We start from the raw sequence: 13,658 nt of genomic DNA, 5'->3' as shown, positions 1-13,658 counted from the left end.
CTATCCTGGTGGCTATTCCACTTGGCTCCCACTTCCCCCTCTGTAATATGGGGGTACCAGTGTTGGGGAAGTGAATAAGAAACAGAAATACCACAAAGTTTTTCCTATCTTTAGAGTCAGACATTCCTAGGTTCAAGTCCTGGCTCAGTCATGTATTAGTTGAGTGACCTTGGGCAAATGATTTAAAAGTTTCTGAGCTTCAGTTTTCCTGTCTATAAAATGGGAACACTGGGCCGGGCGCGGTGGCTCAAGCCTGTAATCCCAGCACTTTGGGAGGCCGAGACGGGCGGATCATGAGGTCAGGAGATCAAGACCATCCTGGCTAACATGGTAAAACCCCGTCTCTACTAAAAAAATACAAAAATCTAGCTGGGCGTGGTGGTGGGCGCCTATAGTCCCAGCTACTCGGAAGGCTGAGGCGGGAGAATGGCGTAAACCCGGGAGGCGGAGCTTGCAGTGAGCTGAGATCTGGCCACTGCACTTCAGCCTGGGCAACAGAGCGAGACTCCGTCTCAAAAAACAAAAAAAACAAAACAAACAAACAAACAAAAACTACCGTAAGTTACTCTGACCTTCAGAAAAAAAGTATCGCCTTTATGAAGTAGGTAAAATTATCCCCATTGTACAGATGAGGAAACTGAGGCACAGAAGTTAATAATTTATTCAAAGTCATGGCAGTAAGTCATGAAAGGCTGAGCACGGTGGCTCACTATTGTAATCCTAGGACTTTGTGAGGCCAAGGTAGGAGGATCGCTGGAGCCCAGGAATTCAAGGCCAGCCTGGGCAACAAAGCAAGACCCTGTCTCTCTCTCTTTTTTTTTTTTTTTTGAGACAGAGTCTCACTTTGTTGCTCAGGCTGGAGTGCAGTGGTGTGATCTCGGCTTACTGCAACCTCTGCCTCCCGGGTTCAAGCAATTCTCATGCCTCAGCCTCCCGAGTAGCTGGGAGTGCCACCACACCCAACTAATTTTTGTATTTTTAGTAGAGATAGAGTTTTACTATGTTGGCCAGGCTGGTCTCGAACTCCTGACCTCAGGTGATCCACCTGCCTCGGCCTCCCAAAGTGCTAGATTTACAGGTGTGAGCCACTGCGCCCAGCAGAGACCCGTCATTTAACGTGGATAAATAAATCATGGAGCTGGGACTCTAGGCCAGGTATTCTGACTCCAAAAATCCTGTTTTTGTTTTGTCTTGTTTTGTTTTTTTGAGACAATCTCGCTCTGTCACCCAGGCTGGAGTGCAATGGCATGATCTTGGCTCACAGCAACCTCTGTCTCCCAGGTTCAAGTGATTCTCCCACCTCAGCTTCCAGAGTAGCTGGGATTACGGGCACCCACTATCATGCCCAGCTAATTACTGTATTTTTGTAGAGACGGGGTTTCACCACGTTGGCCAGCCCTCCTGAGCCTCCCAAAGTGCTGGGATTACAGGCGTGAACCACCGTGTCCAGCCCAGAATGCCTGTTTCTAATCACCACACTACAGCGTAGGTGTAGTACTCTCCAGGGGGAACTGCTTGAAACTTGTGTTTTAGGTTGCCAGGAGCTGCCACATTTCTTGTAGCCTCCTTAGAAAGTTCCTGCTGTTTTGGCTCCAGAGGGGAAGCAGAGTGGAAGAACTCAGAGGGACTCTTCTAGCAGACAGAGGCCCTTCACTCCCACAGTATTCCTGACACTTACTGTCTTCGAGTACTCTTGTAACCTCCCCTGTAAGCTGAACGTCATGCCACCTGATCTGCCTATCTCAAAGGGCTGCTGATGGGGCTAAGAAAGAACATCTGTGAAATGCAAATCTAGGCCGGGCGCGGTGGCTCAAGCCTGTAATCCCAGCACTTTGGGAGGCCGAGACGGGCGGATCACGAGGTCAGGAGATCGAGACCATCCTGGCTAACACGGTGATAACCCCGTCTCTACTAAAAATACAAAAACTAGCCGGGCGAGGTGGTGGGCGCCTGTAGTCTCAGCTACTCGGGAGGCTGAGGCAGGAGAATGGCGTGAACCCGGGAGGCGGAGCTTGCAGTGAGCTGAGATCTGGCCACTGCACTCCAGTCCCTGCGACAGAGCCAGACTCCGCCTCAAAAGAAAAAAAAAAAAAAAAAAAAAAAAAAACGAAATGCAAATCTAAGGGCGGCTGGGATTTATGGGAATAGGTTTTTCAGCTCTTTTACTTGGCTAATTCTATGAAAGTCATAAGCTCACATATGAATTTCTAATATTTCCCCAAATTTTACTTCCCAAACCCAACAGACTCATGTTAGGGATAAGGTCAGAAAGAGTCTAAAGTGCCATGACTTAAAAACAATGATGTCGGCTGGGCGTGGTGGCTCATGCCTGTAAACTCAGCACTTTGGGAGGCCAAGGCAGGCAGATCACGAGATCAAGATGATCTGAGACCATCCTGGCCAAAATGGTGTAAACCCTGTCTCTACTAAAAATGCAAAAATTAGCTGGGCATGGTGGTGTGCGCCAGTAGTCCCAGCTACTTGGAAGGCTGAAGCAGGAGAATCGCTTGAACCTGGGAGGTGGAGGTTGCAGTAAGCCAAGACTGCACCATTACACTCCAGCCTGGGCAACAAGAGCAAAACTTCATCTCAAAAAAAAAAAAAAAAAAAAAGGCCAGGCATGGTGGCTCATGCCTGTAATCCCTGCACTATGGGAGGCTGAGGCGGGCGCATTGCCTGAGGTTGGGAATTTGAGACCAGCCTGGACAGCATAGTGAAACATCATCTCTATTAAAAATACAAAAATCAGCCAGGCATGGTGGCAGGCGCCTGTAATCCCAGCAACTCAGGAAGCTGAGGCAGGAGAATCATGGAAGTTGCAGTGAGCCGAGATCATGCCACTGCACTACAGTCTGGGCAACACAGCGAGAACTGGTCTCAAAATAAATAAATAAATAAATAAAATAAAATAAAGACAAGGCCAGGAGAGGTGGTTTATGCCTGTAATCCCAGCACTTTGGGACGCCAAGGCGGGTGGATCACTTGAGGCCAGGAGTTCAAGACCAGCCTGGCCAACATGGCAAAACCCCCATCTGTACTAAAAATACAAAAATTAGCTGGTCATGGTGGCAGGTGCCTATAATCCCAGCTACTCCAGAGGCTGAGGCAGGAGAACTGCAGAAGTTGCAGTGGGCTGAGATTGTGCCATTGCACTCTAGCCTGGGCAACAGAGTGAGACTCCGTCTTAAAAAAAAAAAAAACCAACAACGGGCCGGGCGCGGTGGCTCACGCCTGTAATCTCAGCACTTTGGGAGGCCGAGGCGGGCGGATCACAAGGTCAGAAGATCAAGACCATCCTGGCGAACACGGTGAAACCCTGTCTCTACTAAAAATACAAAAAATTAGCCAGACGCTGTGGCGGGAGCCTGTAGTCCCAGCTACTCGGGAGGCTGAGGCAGGAGAATGGTGTGAACCCGGAAGGTGGAGCCTGCGGTGAGCCGAGATCCTGCCACTGCATTCCAGCCTGGGCTGCAGAGCAAGACTCCGTCTCAAAAAAGAAAAACCAACAATGATGACAGCCAACTTGTTGAACACATACAATGTGACAACAGATACTATGTTATCGGTACATTATGCCACCATATTTATTTATTTATTTATTTATTTATTTTTTTTTTGAGACGGAGTCTCGCAGTCGCCCAGGCTGGAGTGCAGTGGCCGGATCTCAGCTCACTGCAAGCTCCGCCTCCCGGGTTTACGCCATTCTCCTGCCTCAGCCTCCCGAGTAGCTGGGACTACAGGCGCCCGCCAACTCGCCCGGCTAGTTTTTTCTATTTTTTAGTAGAGACGGGGTTTCGCCGTGTTAGCCAGGATGGTCTCGATCTCTGACCTCGCGATCCACCCGTCTCGGCCTCCCAAAGTGCTGGGATTACAGGCTTGAGCCACCGCGCCCGGCCGCCACCATATTTATTTTTATTTTTGAGACAGAGTTTTGCTGTTGCCCAGGCTAGAGTGCAATGGCATGATCTCAGCTCACCACCACCTCTGCCTCCCGGGTTCAAGTGATTCTCCTGCCTCAGCCTCCTGAGTAGCTGGGATTACAGGCATGCGCCCCTACACCTGGCTAATTTTGTATTTTCAGTAGAGATGGGGTTTCTTCATGTTGGCCAGGCCAGTCTCGAACTCCTGACTCAGGTGATCTGCCCGCCTCGGCCTCCCAAAGTGTTGGGATTACAGATGTGAGCCACCGCCTCCGGCCTATGCCACCTTATTGTATTCCATCCCCCATTTTAAGGCTTTTTTGGGGGTAAATTCCTAACGTAATCCAGTTTACAGTACTATAAACACCCGGCTGACTCTTCTCTCTGAGCCACCCCTCTCTCCTCTGTGTGCTGGCTCCAGCTTCCTCCTCAGTGTGCCAGCGTAAGGCCCACACTTCACACCAGGTTGTGCACCAAGCCCTTTGTCTCTGCTGCAAAGCATCCTCCTTTGTACAAGTGTTCACTGTGGAGGCAGGGCCCTGGCCTCACTTCTTTCCCAGAGGCCGAGTTTGGGAGCGGGGAAGAACTGGGCCCCTCATTTTCCAGTAGTTCACGAAGTGATCTCTCCATGCTGTTATTTTTATTTTGTTAAATTTAAATTGATTTTTACCATTTAACTTTTTTTTTTTTTTTCTTTTTTTTTTTTTTTTTTTTTTGAGACGAGTCTCGCTCTGTCGCCCAGGCTGGAGTGCAGTGGCCGGATCTCAGCTCACTGCAAGCTCCGCCTCCCGGGTTTACGCCTCTCCTGCCTCAGCCTCCCGAGTAGCTGGGACTACAGGCGCCTGCCACCTCGCCCAGCTATTTTTTTTTTGTACTTTTTAGTAGAGACGGGGTTTCACCGTGTAGCCAGGATGGTCTCGTCTCCTGACCTCGTGATCCGCCGTTCGCCTCCCAAAGTGCTGGGATTACAGGCTTGAGCCACCGCGCCGGCCTTTTTTTTTTTTTTGAGACGGAGTCTTACTCTGTTGTCTAGGCTGGAGTGCAGTGGCATGATCTCGGCTCGCTGCAACCTCTGCCTGCCAGGTTCAAGCGATTCTCCTGCCTTAGCTTCCTGAGTAGCCAGGATTACAGGTGTGTACCACCACACCTAGCTAATTTTGTATTTTAAGCAGAGACGGGGTTTCACTGTTTGCCAGGCTGGTCTCGAACTCCTGATCTCAGGTGATCCACCCGCCTTGGCCTCCCAAAGTGCTGGGATTACAGGTGTTAGCCACCACACCTGGCCACTGTTTTTACCTTTTTCTTTTGAGATGGAGTCTTACTCTGTTGCCCAGGCTAGAGTGAAGTGGCATGATCTCTGCTCACTGCAACCTCCACCTCCTGGGTTCAAGCAGGAGCAATTCTCCTGCCTCAGCCTTCTGAGTAGCTGGGATTACAGGCATTCGCCACCGTGCCCAGCTAAATTTTATATTTTGTATTTTTAGTAGAGACAGGACTTTACCATCTTGGCCAGGCTTGAATGCCTAACCTTGTGATCCACCTGCCTTGGCCTCCCAAAGTGCTGGGATTATAGGCATAAGCCACTGCACCCAGCCTATTTTTCCTTTTTAAGTGATGGGGGGGTCTCATTATGTTGCCCAGGCTGGCCTCGAACTCCTGGCCTCAAGCAATCCTTCTGACTCAGGGTCCCAAGTAGCTGGGACTACAGGCACAAGCCACCCAGCTATTGTTATTTTGAGATGGAGTTTCGCTCGTCGCCCAGGCTAGAGTGCAGTGACGCAATCTCAGCTCACTGCAACCTCCACTTCCAGGGTTCAAGAGATTCTCCTGTGTCAGCCTCCCGAGTAGCTGGGATTATGGGCGCATGCCACCACGCCCAGCTGATTTTTTTGTATTTTTAGTAGAGACAGGGTTTCATCATGTTGGCCAGACTGGTACTGACTTCCTGACCTCAAGTGATCCACCCGCCTCGGCCACCCAAAGTGCTGGGATTACAGGCATGAGTCACCACGCCCGGCCCAGCTACTATTATTTTTAACTGTTAATACAACTAATAAGTACCACTGCATGCCTCTCATGTACTAAGTGGTTCATGTTATCACATTCATCTTGTAAGAGTCCTGTGGCACAGAGGTCATTATCTTCTTTTATGAATGAGGAGACTGAGGTTACAGAACTTTTGCCTAAGGCCACACAGCTGGGCAGTGGTCAAATGAAGATTTGAACTTGGGGTGTTTGGCTTAAAAGCCCAAGCAATTTCCACTGTACTCTGCTGCCTTCCTCTAAAAAATAACAGCTACCAGCTTTGTATAGGATTAAGCAAACCTTATCTTAATCTCCTACATTTATACAGGGATTTGTCATTTTTATAAGGTGCTTTTGATCCTGATTTTTTTTTTTTTTTTTAAAAAGACAGAATCGCCCTCTATCGCCCAGGCTGGAGTGCAGTGGTGCAATCTTGCACTGTAACCTCTGCCTCCCGGGTTCAAGCAATTCTCTGCCTCAGCTTCCCAAGTAGCTGGGATTACAGGCAGCCGCCACCATGGCTGGCTCAGTTTTTGTATTTTTAATAGAGATGGGGTTTCATCTTGGCCAGACTGGTCTTGAACTCCTGACCTCATGATCCACCCGCCTCAGCCTCCCAAAGTGTTAGGATTACAGGCATGAGCCACCTCACCCGGCCCTGATCCTGATTTAAAAAAAAAAAGGTTTTTTTTTTTTTTTGTTTGTTTTGTAGAGATGAGGTCTCACTACATTGCCCAGGCTGGTCTCAAACTCCTGGCCTCAAGTAATCCTCCTGCCTTGGCCTCCCAAAATGTTGAGCTTATAGGTATGAGCCACTTGGCCTCAATCCTGTTTTTTCATTGGGCTATCAAAGAAACCCAAATTAGGGCAGGATGGAGCTATGTATCTTATTTCGTAGATGAGAGAACTGAGGCTCAGAGGGCTAAGAGACTTGGCCAAGGTCACACGCCAGCTGTGTGCTGGAAGATCTAATTTGTGTGTGTGTTATTTTTGGACAGATTCTGTTCTGTCCCCCAGGCTGGAGTGTAGTGGCACGATCTCAGCTCACTGCAACCTCCGTCTCCTGGGTTTAAGTGATTCTCTTGCCTCAGCTTCCCAAGTAGCTGGGATTACAGGTGTCTGCCACCATGCCCAGCTAATTTTTGTATTTTTAGTAGAGATGGGGTTTCGCAATGTTGGCTAGGCGGGTCTCCAACTCCTGACCTCAAGTGATCCACCTGCTTTGGCCTCCGAAAGTGTGGGATTACAGGCATGAGCCACTGTGCCTTGCCTGGAAGATCTAATTTGAATTATCATCTTCCAACTCCTGAGCTTTTCCCCCGGTCCAAGGATGCCTTGCTATCATGTCAGTAACCAAGAAATCCCCTCGAGTGTGGCTCAATGTCACGAGGATAAGCGTCTTCACCATGATGTGTATATAGGGTTCTCTCTCAACATGGGAAAAGGTGGCTGCTGACCACCGATAGGCAATTTCCCTTGTACCTCCAGTGTCTTCTTCAGAGTGGAGATGTTTTCACTGCAGACTTCCACGTTGTTCAGAGTCACCTGGGAGATGAGGAAGGAAGAACGTGACTTCCTGCCGACTGTGCCTGCCACCCACTCCAATGCCAGACTAGCTGACAGCTGCGCTCCATGAAGCTCAGAGAAGGGCTGGCTGGAGTTCAGACTCGGGCTAGTGAAAGCCCACACCGCTACATTTGAGCAGGATGCTCAGATCTTGGATTGGGCAAAATGGGGAAGCACGCTGGCCCTTTCTTCTGTGCCTCATACCAGGGAGCCTAAAGCTATCAGGACCTCAGAGGTAGTGAGCTCAGGTTTCAGGTCTTCTTGTACTGTGTTACCTACAGAGCAGAAATGACTCAGGCATACAGGTCTGGGATAAGTTCTGAGGCTCCAAATAGTCAAGCCCCAGGTCAGTGACACAAAGCCTGACATTCATTAAAGAAAAGCTTCCAGAGAGCCCGCCACCTGTGAGGTATTGTCTCATTCTTTAACTCATGTAGTCTGCCAAATACCCCCAGAGAACACATATTATCAAGCCCAGTACATGGGAGGAAATGAGACTCCTCAGAAGGTAAAATGATTTGGCCAGGCACGGTGGCTCACGCCTGTAATCCCACACTTTGGGAGGCCAAGGCAGGTGGATCAAGAGGTCAGGAGTTCAAGACTAGCCTGTCCAACATGGCGAAACTCTGTCTCTACTAAAACTACAAAAAAATTAGCCGGGCGTGGTGGCGGGCGCCTATAATCCCAGCTACTTGAGAGACTGAGGCAAGAGAATTGCTTGAACTTAGGAGATGTAGGTTGCAGTGAGCTGAGATTGCGCCACTGCACTCCAGCCTGCGTGACAAGAACAAAACTCCGTCTCAAAAAAAAAAAAAAAAGTAAAATGATTCACCAAGGTCAGACAGCAAGTGATTCAGCAAATATTTACTGAGTACCTGGATGTGTCAGGCACGGTTCTGGGCACTGAGAGAAAGCAATTAACAACAGACATGGTCCACCCCTCACAGAACTGACATTCTAGAAGGGAAGCCAGATAGTAAACAATGCATTATATAATGCCAGGAAGAATAATAAAGCAGGGTAAGGGACAGACACTCAGAGTGACAAGGCCACAAAGCTGGAGCCAGGCTTAGAATTTGGGTCTCTGAGCTTCCAGATAGATAAACAGGTGGAGGTTCCTGGAGAGTGGCCACCTGGGGAAGTCATGGAAGCTCCATACCCCTTCCCCCATAATTTGCCCTCTTCGTCTCTTCATCTGTATCCTATATAATATCCTTTATAGGCCGGGCACGGTGGCTCAAGCCTGTAATCCCAGCACTTTGGGAGGCCGAGACGGGCGGATCACGAGGTCAGGAGATCGAGACCATCCTGGCTAACACGGTGAAACCCCGTCTCTACTAAAAATACAAAAAAAAAAAAAAAATAATAATAATAATAATATCCTTTATAATAAACAAATAAACTAAAAAAATGAATTCAGGTCTCCCTACTCTGGTCCAAAGATGACTTTTTTCATAACACGACTGCCTTACAGACTAGGTGCAGAAATACCAATGATAAAAGTAGCATGGGCACGGTAGCTCACGCCTGTAATCCCACACTTTGGGAGGCCAAGATGGGTGGATCACCTGAGGTCAGGAGTTCGAGACCAGACTGGCCAACATGGCAAAATCCCGTCTCTACTAAAAATACAAAAATTAGTCGGGCGTGGTGGCAGGTGCCTGTAATCCCAGCTACTGGGGGGGCTGAGGCAGGAGAATCACCTGAACCTGAGAGGTGGAGGTTGCAGTGAGCCAAGATCGCGCTATTGCACCCCAGCTGGGGCAACAAGAACGAAACCCCATCTCCAAAAAAAAAAAAAAAGTAGCATGGGGCAAAAGTATTAAGGCACTAATTGCTCTGGCCATTCAGAGGAAAGAACAAACTGTTTTGGTGTGAGGCATTCAAGGAAGGTTCCATGGCAGAGTTGGTAGCTGAGCTGAACATAAAAGGGTAGAACACAATTCTGACAGGAGATGAAGGTGAGAACATTTCTCCACCCCCATCAGCCTCTCTCTAGCTCACTGTCCTATTTGATATTTTCTTAACAGTCCTTAGGATTTCCTGACATTGTCTGGTTTATCTATTTCTTGTCTGCATGGATCTAGCCTGTTTTCGTCACCACTGCATGTCTATACAGCACTGTCTACCTTTCTGGTTGATGGACATATTCTTCTTTTTTTTTTTTTTTTTTTTTTTTGAGACGGAGTCTTGCTCTGTCGCCCGGTCTGGAGTGCAGTGGCCGGATCTCAGCTCACTGCAAGCTCCGCCTCCCGGGTTTGCGCCATTCTCCTGCCTCAGCCTCCCGAGTAGCTGGGACCACAGGCGCCCGCCACCTCGCCCGGCTAGTTTTTTGTATTTTTAGTAGAGACGGGGTTTCACTGTGTTAGCCAGGATGGTCTCGATCTCCTGACCTCGTGATCCGCCCGTCTCGGCCTCCCAAAGTGCTGGGATTACAGGCTTGAGCCACCGCGCCCGGCTGATGGACATATTCTAACTGCACTGTCTGGTACGGTAGCCCCCAGCCATATGTGGCTAGTGAGCACCTGAAGCTTAGCTAGTACAACTCAGGAAGTGGATTTTTAATTTAAATGTACATTTCAATAGCTACCTGTGGCTGGTGGCTACTATGTTGGGCAGTGTAGCTCTAGAACCCAGAACAGTGCCTGAAATTTAGAAGTTTCTCAATAAATATTTGTGGAATGAGTAAGACAGTGAATGAACATATTCTGGAAAGGGGATAATATAAGCAAGTGCAGAATGGCAGAAAACCCAAAAAGGTATTTGGGAAATAGCAGACTCAGTTCACAGACACGTGAAGGAAAGTGGCAGGACGTAGAGCTGCGAGGGGCAGAGACTGACGGGGACTTGGGTGCTCTGCTCCAAAGTTAGCCCTGTGACCTGTGGACAGTGGGCTGGTACTGAGGATTTTTAAAGCAGGTGAGTGCCACATGAGCACAGTTGTGGTTCGAGAATACTCATCTAGAGGCCATGTGTGGGAGGAAATAGAGGGCCTGGGGATCCCACTGCTTGTGAACTGGTGTGCTAGTGGCATGATCAGGAAGGCAGGGGTGAGGTAAGGGGGAGTCAGACTTCGAGACATGAGTCAGGAGCTTCAGGATTTCAGTGTAAAAGGAAGATCTCAGAACCCCAGGGGCTGTGATTAGAAGCTTCCCCAGAGTGCTTCCCTTGTCAGTGTCCTGCAGCCAATGCTGAAAGTCATGATGCTGACAGTGCTGCTTAGGCCACTGTGATGTGGACAGATAAGCCTAAAGGTCTTTCTTTAATATGCCATAACATGAGGCCTCTAATGTCACAAGTTTCCAAATAACTGTCTTGTCATGACAGCTGAAGGATGAAGGCCATAAGTGTTTCCAAGGCATTTAAGAGCACCAAGAATAATTGTCATGAGAACTTATGGATTTGAGTTCAAATGGTATTGATTTCAAAGTTTCCCCTGTACTGACAGCCCTAGTAAGCGTGGATTCACTGGGCTTATTCCCTGCCCACAGTGCATGATGTCAGTACAGTTGGAGAATTCATCTTGACAGCCAGATGAATCAAGGTGACATAAAAAATAGGCCCTGCAATGGGAGTGATGACATTTTAAATCCTTGGTGTCAGGAAAACCAGAAACCTGTCACCAAGCATTTAGCATTGCCTTTCTTTTTGGTCTTATCTGCTGGGGCCTCAAACAATGAAACTGTGTTAATAGGAGGTCCTCACAGAGCGAACATGCACTGGCCGGTTTTGGAGACGTGTAGTCAAGTGGTAGAAAACGGAAATGGAAAGGTGGGATGGGTTAGATTTCGGAGGGTTCAACGAAGACATCTAGCTTTGATGTGGTAGGCAGCAAGCAGCCAATGATTATTTCTGAGCACAGAAATGAAAGTAAGTTCTGTAAATAAAATCAAAGAATACAAACAAAATAAAAATTTAAGTTGGTTCATGATGTGATGCTGGTTGCTGGGCATTTTGGCAAAGTTCTCCAAAGGTAACAAATTTCACAGGCAACAGTTTTTTGGATCTGATCTGTTTTTGGCAGCAACCATGATTACCCTAGATTGACAGAAACCATGCCCAGGGCAAACATTTTCTATGACAGGAAGAGAGTGGGGCTGCCTAAACAGCTTTCATATTGGATCTGTCTCATAACCTGCTACTATGGGTTCCTCTGCACAGGGGTTGGTAGATATTAGCAAGTTTAGGCTTCTGTCTCTGAAAGTAACAGCTCTGAACTCTTTTGGGGGTCACAGATCCTTTTAAGAATATGATAGCCAGGCATGATGGCTCATGCCTGTAATCCCAACACTTTGGGAGGCCAAGCTGGGTGGATCACTTGAGGTCAGAAGTTCGAGACCAGCCTGGCCAACATGGCGAAACCCAGTCTCTACTAAAAAAATATTAGTCAGGTGTGGTGGTGCATGCCTGTAATCCTAGCTACTTAGGAGGCTAAAGCAGGAGAATCGCTTGAACCTGTGAGGCGGAGGTTGCAGTGAGCCAAGATAACGCCATTGCACTCCAGCCTGGGGAAAAAGAGCAAGATTCCATCTCAAAAAAAAAAAAAAAAGTGTCATAAAAGCTAAGGACCCTGTGTCCAGAAAAATGCACGTGAACATTTTTGCATCCAATCCCACCTGTGGACTACAGATGACAGCTCTGCTACTAGAGGTTTCTTTCAGGCTCTGAGCCTCAGGAGTCAAGACTCAGAGTGTGGCCAATGTGGGGGATGGAGCAGAATGGACCGTGGACTGTGCTACTCCCGTGCATGCTAAGACAGCATGTGCCAGAGGCCTGATCCTGAGCTTAGGACTCATTTGTATTCTCTCTGGCTCATCATAAACTGGTTTTTGCTTTGTACAAATCTTTTCATCCTGTGCTTCTCCTTTCCACACAACGGCAAGGCTTGCTGCTTTATCACATCTGTCATTCCAGGTAGCAAAGGGCTTTAATAAGGCCTCCTTTCCAAAGGAATTGAAAGCCTGAGACATGTGCTAGTAGAGCAGTGCTGGCAGGCCTGAAGGACTGGCGCCTGCCCATGCTGCGGGCCTCTCCTCAGAGAAGCAGTCTGGTGGCCTGGCACAGATGGTGCAGTTGGTTCTGTGGCAGATGCAAGCCAAGCTTGACACTCAGTGGGCTCCTGAGCAGCTGGGCAGCACTCTGGGGAATGAATGCTAGGTGACAGCTGGGCAGCCCAGCCGCTGTTGTGGCTCAGGCTGTTCAGAATACATCCCCGAGTAACAAATGGTTTCAGAACCTTCTAGGAGGAACTTCCCTTAAAGGAGGAATTTTTCTTCTATATAGATACTGGAGGAAAGGTCTCTAGCTAGAGGCCAACTATACTGTGGCTGAGGAGTCATACTGTAACCTCTCAAGATAAACCAACCCAGCTCGTGAGCTGTGGGGTACCTACCAGGAAGGACAGCTTCGCCTCGTCAGTACTCTCGATGCCTTTTGTGTCAAATTTGCCTTGCTGGAGGCTGCTGTGCATGATGTTCACGGCACTTGTCACCCCGCGCTGGATGTCCTGGAAGGTAGTGGCCGGGAAGCCCATCCGCAGCTTGTTACACAGAACATCCCTGGGGGACAGGATGGTATAGAGGGAGTGATAGTGCTCAACCTGGCCACCAGGACAGAAAGACCCGTGTCCACCACCCTGACGCAGCAGCACAGGGTGCCCTTTTAGGGGGTATAACCAGTCCTTAAGACCACTGTAGGAGACCTGAGGAGCCAGGGTGTGAAAGTAAACAGCACCCCATCAAGGACACTGATGTGACAAGAACATACAGAGGAGACTGGCCAATCTCCATCGCTTATGAGGCTTTTAGCCATTACCACTGCACTCCAACAAAGCTGTGCGGCTGGCCGGGCGCGGTGGCTCAAGCCTGTAATCCCAGCACTTTGGGAGGCCAAGATGGGCGGATCACAAGGTCAAGAGATCGAGACCATCCTGGCTAACACGGTGAAACCCCGTCTCTACTAAAAAATACAAAAAACTAGCCGGGCAAGGTAGCGGGCGCCTGTAGTCCCAGCTACTTGGGAGGCTGAGGCAGGAGAATGACGTAAACCCGGGAGGTGGAGCTTGCAGTGAGCCGAGATCGCTCCACTGCACTCCAGCCTGGGCGACAGAGCGAGACTCTGTCTCAAAAAAAAAAAAAAAAAAGCTGT

The 13,658-nt window shown here is 48.8% G+C and overlaps 1 protein-coding gene across 1 annotated transcript in view; it reads right to left on the bottom strand.

Moving 5' to 3' along the window:
• The window catches only part of COG4 (component of oligomeric golgi complex 4), a 42,126-nt gene that overhangs the window by 3,617 nt on the left and 24,851 nt on the right, over nt 1–13,658 (bottom strand). The window contains exons 12-13 of the mRNA XM_033218974.1: nt 12,904–13,069; nt 7,428–7,490 (exon numbers count right to left, since the gene is read on the bottom strand). Of these exons, the coding sequence (XP_033074865.1) occupies nt 7,428–7,490; nt 12,904–13,069 (229 nt within the window). The remainder of the gene's footprint in view (nt 1–7,427; nt 7,491–12,903; nt 13,070–13,658) is intronic.

Source organism: Trachypithecus francoisi, unplaced genomic scaffold (assembly GCF_009764315.1).
Source record: "Trachypithecus francoisi isolate TF-2019V2 unplaced genomic scaffold, Tfra_2.0 Lachesis_group10, whole genome shotgun sequence".
NCBI lineage: Eukaryota > Metazoa > Chordata > Mammalia > Primates > Cercopithecidae > Trachypithecus > Trachypithecus francoisi.
This window is presented reverse-complemented; position numbering and strand designations above follow the sequence as displayed.